This window comes from Stigmatopora nigra, chromosome 10 (assembly GCF_051989575.1).
Source record: "Stigmatopora nigra isolate UIUO_SnigA chromosome 10, RoL_Snig_1.1, whole genome shotgun sequence".
Lineage (NCBI taxonomy): Eukaryota > Metazoa > Chordata > Actinopteri > Syngnathiformes > Syngnathidae > Stigmatopora > Stigmatopora nigra.
The window spans coordinates 11,483,169-11,496,172 of record NC_135517.1 but is presented as its reverse complement, the minus strand read 5'-3'; the positions used below and the strand labels follow the sequence as shown (position 1 = coordinate 11,496,172).

Genomic DNA, 13,004 nt, shown 5'->3' with positions numbered 1-13,004 from the left:
ACAATGTATAGTCTTGCTTACATTTTTACCATTGAAAATACAGGAGGACATCAGTATCAGACAACATAAAAAATACATAAAATGTAGTTGACTTGTGCTATTATTAGACTTTTTAAAAAAGTGTCCATGATGCAATTCGGTTCAAAAAACAGTCTGCAAAATTGGTTGAAAGTGGTTGTTTTAGGGCCTTAACCATACCCTAAAGTTTGGTCAATTTTAAAGTGTTCTCAGATAAACTTTTCTTGAGGATGTTTTCTGATTACTGCCGAATTTGAATGTTTATTTTTTTAGCAAATCAACCAATCCACCATTAGTTTCGGTGAAGTTCACAACATGAAGAAATTAATTGATTTGCAAGAGCATTTTCTTTCCTACCTGTTTCCAACTCTAAATTTAATATAGTAATCTATTATAATGTCATATGGCCTAAAGTTAAAACCATAAAGGCTCATACTGTTAAAATCCTGCTTTGGAATTGATGTCTCAATAATCCATTAACCACACAATTAAATGTATTTTTACAAGTATCTTAATTATCGTAATAATTTCCTCCATGTAGATATTCAACTTCTTAAAAGACTGATCAATGAAAGTGAGTGCGCTCCCAGCAAGAAGTCAACTTTCTGTTGTCCCCCGAGCGCCGCAGGATTCGACGGATGACAGTAGAAAGGCCGCTGGACCATGCGGGACTCCCGCCGTTACAAACAAAAGAGCTCCGATTGCGGACACCAATTCCTCCAATTATCAGTACCCATGTTCCCCTTCCCCCAACCTCTAGCCTGACCCCTGCTCTTTAACAGGCCCCCACTTTGCTGGGAGCGCTAACATTCCACAAGTCAGGATGGCCTTTTGTCCTTGCAAAATGGAGTTGAAACCAAGACGCTTCCAACCTACTTGCCATCTTGTATCAAGTCACCACATGGAAAAAAAACTGTTGGGGGTCTCAAAATAATATCCCCACCCTTACAAATACAGAGGCTTGTCTTTTTGTGAGGGATTCCATGTGATGTTTTTTTTTCCTCCCGTCGTCCGACTGGAAAAAAGTGGTTAAAAGCTGAAAATGTTTGCACAATTGCATGCCTTTCTCTTTTTTGGCTACCTGCACACAGGTCACAGCTCACGTTGCACAAACACGGATGGAAACAAAGTTGCGGTGGGCAAATGAGGAAGAGAAGAAATCTCTCAATTCACCTCCACTCACCCACCCGATTCCATTGGTGCCCACTTTCCACTCATCCAGAGTAGAGCGTGAGTAATGCCTTCTGCTATCCCTTGTATACTCCCATGTCTCTATTGTAGGCACTCAAGCCATTAAATGCTACGTAATCTGGCATCTGCACTTTCCTAAGAGGGCTCAAACTTGCATGGACAGTTTTATCACCGATATAACATTTTAGATCCTTGTTTGGGAAATAAAACCTCAGAGAAGCTGAGCTAAAATACCTTAAATAATGGGACTTTAAAGTTGGGAATGCGTAACCAGTCTGATAGTGGTGAGTTCATTGCGCTCACTTCTTTCTACCTTTACAACCAGGTTTTAAATCCACATTTTGGCTGTAGCAGTTAATGTGTTGACTACTGAGCCAGCAGCCCAACCTAGTTTTTGTAAACTCTAAATGTCTTGAGTAGCTCAGTAGTCAGGACGCTTGACTGCCATGTTGACAGAGTAGATTTGAGCCGTATGTGATGTCACTATTAGGACCATCCGCATGTGGATCCCACTATCAAAATAATACATGTTTATATCGCATGATTTCAGTGTAAAAAATCTAATTAAAATTTAAAGTTATTGGAGCAGTTTTTTTACTCGATTAATTTTTGTAACAATAATATTCTGACAACCCCTGCTGCCTCTTTTCCCTCGATCAAGATGAAAAATCAGGATATTCCGTTCACAGTCCAATCATTCTCTTTTGGCCTTTTACCTCAGGGTCACTGCAGCAAATTTGTTGATTGGCATGACAGATTTGGTACACAAGTATTTATACTTTTACTGACACAACCCAAAAGCAGAAATTGAATCCACTCAAGAGTTTTTGAAGGACTGAAAATGTGCACTTTAAACCGTATTATTAGATTTTCTGTGCATTTTGACATATACCTTTGTGAGACTGTTGAGCAGGGTTAATGAATGACAGACATTCCAAACTAATTTCATGTATCGGGTGTCTTCAGTTTATGACCAAGTCCTGTCTGGCAACTAAGTCGCAACATGCCATTGTCTATTACTTGGCAGAGCTAATGCAGTGTGACTGTAAAGTCATAATTACTGTGAATATCTGTACAAAAACACTTTTAGATTGTAGGTACAAATAAAAACTAAGTACAGTAGTAAATTATTGTATTATTTAGAGACTGTGACATTTTCTGTCTTTTCGAACTACTATATCAATTTGTAATTTATTTTTGGGAAAAATGGCCAGGATATAAATGATTTTATTTAAGTGCCTAACAGATGCTTTGTTTTTTAACATGACTTCATTCCTAATGTTGCCATAACCTGAATTTTAATGCAAGTCAGAACACGCCATAGTGTATTTCTAAACCATACTATGCTGCCTGTAACGTCTAATTCTAAAACACCTTAAGACCATTAATGTAAAAAAAAATGAAAAGAAAAACAGTAAAAACAGCATTAATGTTGATATAGGTGAAATGTTGTAACTGTGGAACAACGCATCATCGTTGCGTCATATTTTTTCGTGTTTTTCTAATGGATTTTTAATGATTTGTTTCCTAATAATATAAATGGCCATTATTTTCCATGGGCAAACCAGTAATCCAGTCGACTGAGTGATGAAAGAGGCCCCAGATTCTACCAAGCGTACACGCCTTTGAACCCTGCGTGTAATTAGTTTTCGTAATTATATTTCTGAATGTGAGGTGAGTCACTAAATAGGCTTTGGGCCCCGGAGGCTCTCTTCAAAACTGCAACAGTAGTGGCGCGATGGCAACTCCAACAAAAAAAAAAGATCCCAGGAGAGGTGCTAAAAATAGCTATATTTTGATATCTCACTTGGGGAAGGTTCAAAATTTGGCAAAACAAATGTATTTAGAATAAAAAGCCATGTGATTTGTGGAATGTTGCAGACAGCTACATGATATCTTTAACGTTTTTAAAGAGAAATCCTGCAACATTAGCAGCCTTTTCGTTAATACTGAGCCCAGTTCATCTTTCAAAGAGTGAAATTTTGCAATCGGAAAAGAAATGGGCTGTCTCGATAGAAGTGCAAAATATGAAAAGTCAGAAGAGGACAGCGAGGTGATTTTAGGCCAGCGGGCCTCATTTGATGCAACGGTAGCGCGAGGCCAGGCGGACGCCCGTTGTCACTTCCTTTGGTTTAACAGTTGGATGAGCCAGTTCAAGAAGGACGGAAGTAAACTTTAGACGGAAAAAAAACGGGCTGGTCGGGTTAGAAGGCTTAGTCATTAGCAGGAAGTAGACTATTTATTTTATAAGGTTTTGTCTGACAGGATTATGGACAAAATACACAGATAATTTAACTGGATTTAAAAAAAATATATTTACAGGATTTAGGATTTAAAAAGGGATATATATTTATTTATTTATATATATCCCCATTCTAAATTTAATATACATATATATCTACTCACTGAAAAGTTCTTAAAAACCTCTTTATATTGTCTTCCATCATTTTTATGACATATTTCCCAAATTCATGGATGCAATTCAACAAATTCACATTATAAGATTCACCTCTAATTTTTCATTTTTGAACTATAATCCAAACATTCTCAAAACAAAAATATGTAAATACAAAACTCCTCCTTAAATCTAATTTGAAACCAAAAGGAGGATACACATTCAAAAGTATTAAATGACTTGTATACTTAATAATAATAAACAAAAAACGTTCTTTTTTGCCATATTTTCGTCTTAATGTTTTGATTATGAATGAATGGTAAATTTTAGAAATTATTAAAAAAACATTTAACTAATAAAACCATTATACATTGAAAAACAATCTTGAAATATCTAGTGATTTGATGCATTATACATTTTTATAGTGAAAATTCACTATTCTTTTACACACGGTTCCTCAAGTGTAATTTGACACCAGTAAATGCCAACTTTTTGGAGGGGGGTTCTCAGCATGGCAACGTGTTTGACAATCATATCTTTCTCCAGCCTTTAATAAATATGTTTACAATTAAAAAGTTGCTACAATAGATAAATCGACAACTTTAACTACTTGCGTCCATTGTTCGAATTAAAACCACAAAAACCAACAGAAAAAACTGTCATTTCCAAGCGGAGCTTTAAAACCACTAGCCAATCAGTGCAGAGAAGGCATGGAAGGCGGGTGTTCACAAAGAAACTGACGTCGCGTTTGTCCAATCAAACGTCAGATGCGACGCTGCTGTCCAATCGGGCACCGAGTTGACCTTCTGCCTCCAAGAAGAGTGCTTTTCAAGCGGCTCCCACAGAAAACGCCGAGACGAACAGACATCATTTCTCTCACGGCGTCCTTGGATTAGTATCCGCGACGACGACGGCTGAAATTTGGAATTAAAATCAAATAAACTCAACTCAGCGTCAAAATAGACATGGCAGACACCGCTGTTGATACCACCGCGACCGCAGAGGTTACAGCCAAGGTGCGTTTCATTCATTTTACATTCACCTCCACTTGTCGCCAATTAAGCATAAGAAGTTGATAAAGTTTCTCATATCAACTCGAGGTTGCTCCTACTTTGCCATTTTTGTGCTAAAGTGGTGGTTGGGGAAATGTTTCTCGATTAAAATGGCCAATAAACAAAATAAATTCGACGCCTACGTCGAGTAGAAATTGTTCTTAGGCGTAATTAAGCCTCGTTTGACTTTTTTCCCCGTTAAGAATTTGGGTTTTAATACCGCACAAGGTGCTTTTGAGGCCGGGAGAACAAAAGCGAGGAGAAAACAGCCGGTGCCTTTTTTGTTGCTGTGGGCGGGAAAAGCACGAGAAGCCCTATTCACGTCTCTCTCTCTCTCTCTCACACTCACGCACGCGCGTACGTACGTGCGTGCGTGCATGCGTGCGCGCGCCCGATCCAACCAAATAGGCAACTCCATTTAGTGGACAAATGATTCGATTAAAAACACGACCTCTTCCGAGAAGATCGCTTCGGCCCCAGTCCGTACTGAATTTCAGAAAGGAAAACGGCGTATTTGTATTTTCAGGAGCTGAAAGAGAAGAAAGAAGTTGAAGTGGAGAAGAAGGAGAAGGAGGAGGAAAAGAAAGACAACGTGGACGCACCTGCTAATGGCACTGTGAGTTGGAGGGGTCTGCTACAAAGGGGGCGGGGGGGCTTTTGTCTTAGGGCGAAAAGCCCCCTCGTCGTGCAGGTGTCGCCATTCTGCCTGGGCCGTGTGCTCTTTGTGTGGCTTGTGAAAAATGGCACAGATGTTGGCAAGCGAGCTGCCTCCATTGGGGGTGTCTTCCCAGAAAGCCTCCTACTTCTGCTGCTGCTGGTGGTGCTTAATCCCCTGGAGAGTAAAAAAAAAGCATCCCCCCACAAAGCCTCCCTCCTTTCTTTTTGCGTCCACGGTGGATTATTTCAATTACCAGAGTTTAAATTTAACATTTTTTCTCCCTTCAGAATGGTGCTGATCACAGTGACAAAGTTGAAGACGCCAAGAAGGAAGATGAACACAAGAATGGAGAGGGTACATAATTGTATTTAAATACATTTGCTGTTGTTACACTCCCCTTTAATTGACATTCCCGTTGTCTTGAATTACACACTGACAAAACCATTTTTTTCTAGCAGGGAAATCAGAGGAAGAGGCGCCCCCTGCTGATCAGACGGACGCACAGCCGGTGAAGCGTGTGGCTGAAGAAGAGGAGGTTGGTCACGTACCTTCATCATCCCAGAAAAAAAACATTTCGTCAATCAATTCATACACCCAAAGTACACACACATAACTACACGTTTCAATCAGAGAATCTAGAAAGTACCCTTCATATTTACCTTTTGTCCCCTAAACCGTTTATGAGGCACCTAATCATCTTTGTCTGCCATTGACGTTGTTAGGCCTCAATCTATTTTGAAAAGGAGAGCTATTATTTGCTGCCAGCCCAACCAATTTTTTTTCTGTCTTTGCTTGATAGGAGAAAGCGGACACCAAAAAACAGAAGACGGAGGAGAATGGAGACTCAAAAGATGCTGAGGTGGAGGCTTAAAAGGGAGGGGTCATTTTGTATGCAGCTCAGTCTTACTGGTCAAAATGGTGTTGTAGAGCTTGTGCTTTTTCTAGTTTCCCACCTTTTTTGGGGTGCTTCACGTTCTCACATTGCACTGGAGTTGTGAAACATTGTGGCCCTCTTTTTTGTTTTTCTTCTTCTTCTTTTTTTACAAGATGTTATTTATTGGTCTTTCAATAAGCTTTTTTTGTGTCTGCCAAATGGGGCCATGCTATGAGACGAGTTGATTTCCATTTCCTTGCTTTACTTCAGTTGGTAAGCACAACCTCTATCGTGTCAGCTCTGACCAGCCGATTGCTCAAAACGTTCAGGCAGCTGCTCGTGTTCACTTCAAGGACCAAAGACAAGTTTTAAGCAGGGGCTAATAATAATAATAATAATAAAGAACATTATTAGTTAAAGCGCTACCTTTTGTTGGTGTTTAAGCTGCTAGTTAATCCTCAGCCGCCCTTGTTAGCCTAGCAGATGGTGCTCGTTAATATAAAGGGCCTCCAGCGCCGCCATTTTGTAGTAGGCACGCTTTCTGTTTGGCAATGTCAATTAACCCCTCTTAAATCTTAACGCTTTGGTCTCGTTTGTTTCGTATGCATTCCACGCAGGTTTATACCATTTACAAGGATTTTTTTTCTCGGTTTGTCGTTATCTTAAGGAGTTTACATTTATGGCTGGGTAACCTGCTTTTGTGTCCAAGACTGCCTCTTTAACAACCAGCTGTCACACCTGGTTACTCCAGCCACTGCTTTGTATATTCTCAAACAAAATAAAATGTCTTTTTACTTAAATGCTCGTTGGAAATGCTTCAGTCATGTTGTTGGTACGTATGCAGTATGCCGTGTTAAATTCACTTGGCTGTGGCTTGGAGTTAGTGACGCATCTTTGAGGTTTTGCATGTGTTTGTCTGAAGTGATGACAGGATTTAATGAGTGGTCCCCTCTTACATGACGTCACTCGGCCCATTTAATCTTCTGAATGTCTGCCCACAATGCAGCAAATGGTGGGGGAACAGTCTTGGGCTGTGTTCACTGTCACTACTCGTTCGCCATCTTGTGCTTGTTCCAATTTATTGTCGTTGGGAGAGGATGTAGCCACAATGCATCTCCAATCCAAGATCAAATCCCATTAGGTCAAGGGTGGCCAAGTCTGGTCCTCGAGAGCCCGTATCCAGTCTTTTTTTCCATGTCTCCCTCCCCCAACACTCCTGAATCAAACAATTGGCATCAGTTTGAAGCTTCTGGAACAGTACAATACTCATCTTAAAGCTTTATTTCCGCAAAGACTTTACCAGCTCGGAGACGTAATCGATAAGAATGTCCTATTTTCTTTATTTCTAATAGCCGATTTCCAAGAAATCTAATGAAGTGAGTGACCACACTTATCTTCTGGCTCCCTCGTGTGGTCTAAGAAAGTAAATGTCTTAAACCTGAAATTCTATCAAAATTGATGTGGAAAAAAACTACTGAAGTCCAAGAAAACATGATTTATTCTGAAAAGTTTTTTTACAAACTGAAAAAGAAGCAATTCTTCAAAAAATGTTTTTAAAAAGCCAACTGCTTCTGTACATGTCAAATTTTGACATTACGCCAAGGCTGCAGTCATCAATGTTGGTTTCTGCAAACTGTTAAATTGGGACTTTCCCCGGTGTATTAGAAGGTAAAAACAACTTAAAGGAATTTATTCTGGTATTGCCTCCTTGCTGCTTCTGCTGGTTTTAATACCCCCCAACCCCCCCAAAATGTCTCTTTTTTTGGTGCTCAGTGTTGTCCACCTTCAGAGGAGCAAGGGTGTCTCTTTGTGTTCTTCTTAATGTTGATGTTCACACCCCCGTTTCAACTTCTCCTCTTCCTGAATGACAAGAATGACTGTCATTATTAAACTGGCCAGCCTGAAGGGAGCGTCACTCCCAGCACGACCGTTCGGCTTCGTGGCTTTAAGAGGTCACAGAACTTGGAGGAACTGGAGTCCAGGACACACTTTCCCAAGTGTGTTTGTGTCTTGCTAGTCTAACACGAACGCAAACAGCCTGCAGTCCATGCAAGACAACAGATAAAATGCAGTGCGAAGCCCAGAAGTCAGGGGTGAGGAACCATCAGCTCACCCGTGACCTGAATGAGGACATATAATGGTTGGATGGATGAATGAAAAGATGGAACCTAAAAGAATAAAAGGCTTCTATGAAAGCTAAGCCTATCAAATTTGACCTAAATGAAAACATTTGTGGTAGCTTATGCCAACCTAAAATCTAGCACCAGGTGGGCATTGTGTTAAAAATTGTGAGTATAACAAGCACTGATCTTTTTCAAGGTGAAGTCCTGTGTTTGACTATACACTAGTGGTGATTTCTCAATAGATGTGATGCTAAAAATGCAAAAGTGAATGAAGGATGTACTGTACGAACACAACGTCTTTCAGCCGTGCGAAATAACGTCTGTTTTTTTTTGCTCCGGGCAGAGCTAAATGTGTGCCAGCAGCGGCCGCGTCTCGCTTTCGGCGGGCTCACCCTCCGCGGCGGGCAGCTGGTACACGACGCAGAGAGATGAATACGCGCAGCCCACAAAGGACATCAGGCTGGAAAAGTACATCACCCCCTGCGCACCGCCGACCAGCGAGGTCAGGGGTCCCATCGCCACCGAGACCAGGATCTGGGCCAGGAAGTACTGGCAGCTGAGGAGTGATATGTCCACCCCCATCCCGCGCCGGGTTCCCTCTTCGAACGAGCCGCAGAACTGAAAGGTGAGAAAAACCCAGAAGGCAATGTTATTGCGATGGCATTCTCATTTCTGTTTTTTTTTTTACTGTGTCAAGATCCTCGGATAAAGACTCTCATAGCTGACCTGAGGACTTTGGTAGTATTCACACAGCAGAGAGTAAGGCAGCGTGCACAGCGATGAGAAAAGGACCCCATAAGTGACGCATAAGGACAGCACCACGTAAAGGTTGGTGGACAGTGTGGACAGACCCGTGCCAAGGCCGAACGCCAGGTAGGCAAAAAAGTAGAGTGTGCGGAGGGAGAAACGCTCCTCCAGTTTCTCTAATATGGCTAGAAGTAAAAACACACACAAAACAAACAGCCGAATACATTAGGTCAGGGATGTGCAAACTTTATACATGTAAATGTCTGTGGTTCCTATTCAAAGATAGTTTCATAATTTGCTCCAATTCTGATTTGAATTTCTACGTGGGCGTGCTAGGGTTTCACCTGAGTAAAAAGCAGCACTGAATGCATAGATGCACATGCCCCAGCAGCCCATGCTGACCCCAGCGTTGTAGCGCTGGTAGGCCTCGGAGTCATGGGGTGCCTTGGGGTCTCCCTCAAATACTACCTCCCCCATGAAGTCTGTGTAGAAGAGCAGCATGCCTTCGAAGGAGAGCCAGCCTGCAAGAAGACAGAAGTGACGCACATCATAAATTGGCACTCTGGGCATAAGACTCCCCACCCCCTTTCTTAAAAGTCCCTCAGACTTCCAAACAATAGAGTACATTTCCTTCACTTACCCAAAAAATGGTTTGTGCATAAACTGCGCAGAGAGGGAGGCATCCGGTAGATGGCTACGCACAAGAGTTTCATTGACATTTGGGATTGTCCCGTCTCCGCATTCTCGCTCAAGTCGCTCTCGTAGCGCACGCCGTTCAGCAAAATGTTCGCCACCTTCATCACACCAAAACAATGCAATGTATAATATTACTATTCCAAGTGAAGATCTTCACTTCCCGGGCCTGACCTGCTGGCTAAAGGTCACAGTTCTCCGGCGTCCGTTCTCCATCCCGACGACATGAGCCGCCACGGGCTCCTCCGCTAGTGCCAGACTCTGCGGTCGTTTTAGGATCCCGGTACTGGAGCCTCGGCGTAGCACCGGACCCGTTCCCTCCCCCGATAAGACCTGAGATTCCAGTTGGGACTCTGGCTCACCCTCCCTGTCTGGATGACAGCTCCCATAGCTACCATCATCTCTCCTCTCTGCCTGGGCGGAGCCTCCTGGAGCGGGGGAGTCCTCAGGAGGCACGGGAATGGAGTTGGGGGCCAGGGTATCCTGCGGGGTCTGTTGCCCCGTGTAGCAGTCTATTAGAACGCTGTCTATATAGGATGTCCCCAGCGACGACGCGAATTCATTGAGGCCGGTCAATGAGTTGTCGCGACTGATGAAGCTGCCGTATTTTGGCGTGAGGGGGCTCAGGGGCGATATGGGGCTCGTGAGTCCGGCACAGAGGCGAGCGTTGGCGCTAGAGGAATGACCCAAAGGATCGGGGTGGTTGGACTTGGACAAACGATAGCCATAGTGGTTTTCCTCGTCCTCTTCGTCCCCAGCCAGTGCAGGGGGTGACGGAGGCAGGAGGAGGTTAGGGCTTTTCAGGTTGTTTTTGCCCAAGGGCTGGCTCTTGGTCAATGGTCGCTCTGGGATACTATTAAGGGTCATGGCTGTTGCGATTACCAGGGTGATGCTGGTGAACATATAAATGACCCGCAGCTGACCCCCCATGGACTTGCCAAAGTGGGTTTGATCCCAGTTGATGCCGCCCACAATGTACCCGAATCCACCGCCCAGACCTGCAGCAAATAATGGCAAAACACAGTAGTACGTAGACTGATTAAGTCAGGGTTTGTTGTCGTTAGCCCACCTGCCAGCAGAGCATGGATGTTCAACCCTCGGTCCTGGTCCTCAGGGCTGCACACGTCCATCATGTAGGCGTGACTCGGGTTGTCCGCCGAATCGGCGCTGAAGTCCATCAAGACCACACCGCAGACTGTCAGGATTATTCCCCATTTATGATTGGAAGCGGTGTCAGCCAGCGCTCCACCAATGTCCCGCCCGTTGAGCACCAGAGTCAGACCGAGCAGCGCCCCTAAAGATCGGCACCAAGAGCGAAAAGTCACCAAAGATGAAATCGTACATGACAGGAAGACTCGTTGATGGATGTACTTTTCGTGGAGGTTTTTCCCCTTAATCCACACGAGGGATTAAAAAAAAAACCAACAAACCGGCAACTCTAACATCCGTTGAGAGTCTCAACCCAACAGTACTTACTGCATGTGTGTCGATCTGATCGTCTTACCTATAGCCAATGCAAAAATGAACGGTCTCCTGCGCCCAAAGCGAGATGTGCATCGGTCACTCCAAGCTCCAATAAGAGGCTGGACCAGGAATCCTGATAACAAACACAGGCGACACTTGATTAAACAGTACAGATCTGATCTTCTGGTGACCAGTCATTGCTTTTAGACCTTGATACCAGGTATCAGCCCCATGTACCGACATACCAAGTATGGGGCTGATGAACCACACCAAGCTGTAAAACTGATCTGGAAGGCCCATCTGCAGAAGCACGGGTGTCACATAAGCCGTCTCCATGGCGTAGCTGAATTCGATCCCAAACAGAATGCATCCATTGAAGAGCAGCTCCTGGAAGGCTCGTCTCGGTGGCAGCTCGCTGAGGTCCAGTCTTTCCAGGGGACACGGCGTGTTGGGCGGCGGAGGCGGGGAAGGTCGTATCAGTTTCTGCCGCTTGTGCTGCCGTTGGAAGTTGTTGGCCCGGTGACTGAGGAGTCGGATGGAGGACGTTGGGAAACTGGCCGTCTTGGGGAGAGAGCTCCTCCAGAGTCCGTCCTGAGCAGAAGGTAGCCTCCCCAGGCCGGGACTGGCCAGGAGGGGGTCACTGGGGGTGCCCATGCCCGGAGACGACATGGCTCTCTCAAGGCAGCTCAAAGCTCACTCAAAGAGAGAAGAAATGTTTAATGTAAGATGCATACTATTCCATAGGCGACATCTGGTATTAATGGAACCCAAGATGCTTCCCTGTTATTTACTGTCTTGTGGTGATTTTAGGCTTCGGTTTGAATTGTTAACAGGTAAAATCTCTGCAGAATTATATTAGATAACTTTATTCATCATATATTTGGGAAATTTCATTGTCACAGTAGCAATAAGGTGAGAATACAGACACAGAATCATGTTCTTTGAGGCTTACTTCCTCCCCTGATGAACCACTTTTAATTATTTATCATATTCCAACTCATCGCGCCATAAAGACAACGAGTCTCCACTACTATTTTCCATTGAGTCGCACACCCTTTGATCCATCAACAATGCCAACGCTTTCAACTACGCAGAGACAAACTCTTACGTAAATGGTTTATGTCGTACGATTGGAAAACTTATGGATCTGGGCGAGTCGTTTATTTTTGAAAACTCTTCCACCAGATGCTATCATTTAATGAGCGTGTAACAACCTGGGAATTGCCACATTAGATTTATGGTGTGAATCATCACGATTATTGGTATCAATAGATGCACAAAACAATCGGACTATGCCCCAGCTCAGAAGTCATTGCTCATGGTCATAAGTGGGCGGGACCAATGTGGGGGTGCGCCGGTCGGGAGGACACTGCAGACACCAATGCGCATTGCCCATGTGCTCGCCTAGTGAGGATGCGGCACAGAGAAGCCTGTTTCCTTTTGAATATTTCATGCAGGAAGAGGCATTTCATGGCGCCCGCACACAATGGAAAAATAAGCTCATGTTCACCCATCCACTGCCAACAAATCCATCAATATACGTACCCAACTGAGGTCATGTAAAAAGAGAAGATGCAAAAATTAAGGCATTCAAAAAGAGATAATTACCTTATTGGGCTGCCTCGTCATTTATAGGCGCTCGATGGGGATGCGGGAGGAAAGAGCCTCGTGGCGTAACAAAAGAGGTGGAAAGGGGATTTTGGGAGCCATGGTAGATCCTGTTTGGGTATTTTTTGATGCAGTCACTGGGAGGTCTCGTTTTTCCTCCCCCAAAGCCTCTTCCTGCCGG

At 43.7% G+C, this 13,004-nt stretch overlaps 3 protein-coding genes across 6 annotated transcripts in view; 2 read left to right on the top strand and 1 right to left on the bottom strand.

Annotated features, from left to right (window-relative positions):
* tas1r3 (taste receptor, type 1, member 3) overlaps positions 1–2,336 on the top strand; it is a 51,453-nt gene extending 49,117 nt beyond the window's left edge. For all 3 annotated transcript variants that reach the window (XM_077726405.1, XM_077726406.1, XM_077726404.1), the window contains one exon: positions 560–2,336. The gene's annotated coding sequence lies outside the window, so the exon portion shown is untranslated. The remainder of the gene's footprint in view (positions 1–559) is intronic.
* A 2,092-nt stretch (positions 2,337–4,428) lies between these two features.
* On the top strand, positions 4,429–6,988 carry LOC144203571 (uncharacterized). Of its 2 annotated transcripts, none has more exons than XM_077727090.1 (5): positions 4,429–4,620; positions 5,183–5,272; positions 5,602–5,668; positions 5,773–5,849; positions 6,114–6,988. In XM_077727090.1, exons 1-5 carry the CDS (start codon positions 4,570–4,572, stop codon positions 6,183–6,185), a joined length of 357 nt encoding a protein of 118 aa, XP_077583216.1. In that variant the 5' UTR covers positions 4,429–4,569; the 3' UTR covers positions 6,186–6,988. The 2 variants fall into 2 exon arrangements, with proteins under 2 accessions (XP_077583216.1, XP_077583215.1); XM_077727089.1 differs by having other exon boundaries at positions 4,431–4,620; positions 5,770–5,849.
* A 680-nt stretch (positions 6,989–7,668) lies between these two features.
* Positions 7,669–12,997, bottom strand: slc45a1 (solute carrier family 45 member 1). The gene is made up of 9 exons (XM_077727261.1): positions 12,824–12,997; positions 11,461–11,911; positions 11,256–11,348; positions 10,821–11,045; positions 9,926–10,749; positions 9,699–9,852; positions 9,403–9,579; positions 9,038–9,243; positions 7,669–8,929 (listed from the first exon to the last, which is right to left on the bottom strand). The coding sequence occupies exons 2-9, from the start codon at positions 11,882–11,884 to the stop codon at positions 8,657–8,659; spliced, it is 2,376 nt and encodes a 791-aa protein (XP_077583387.1). The 5' UTR covers positions 11,885–11,911; positions 12,824–12,997; the 3' UTR covers positions 7,669–8,656.
* Between the last annotated feature and the right edge of the window lie 7 nt (positions 12,998–13,004).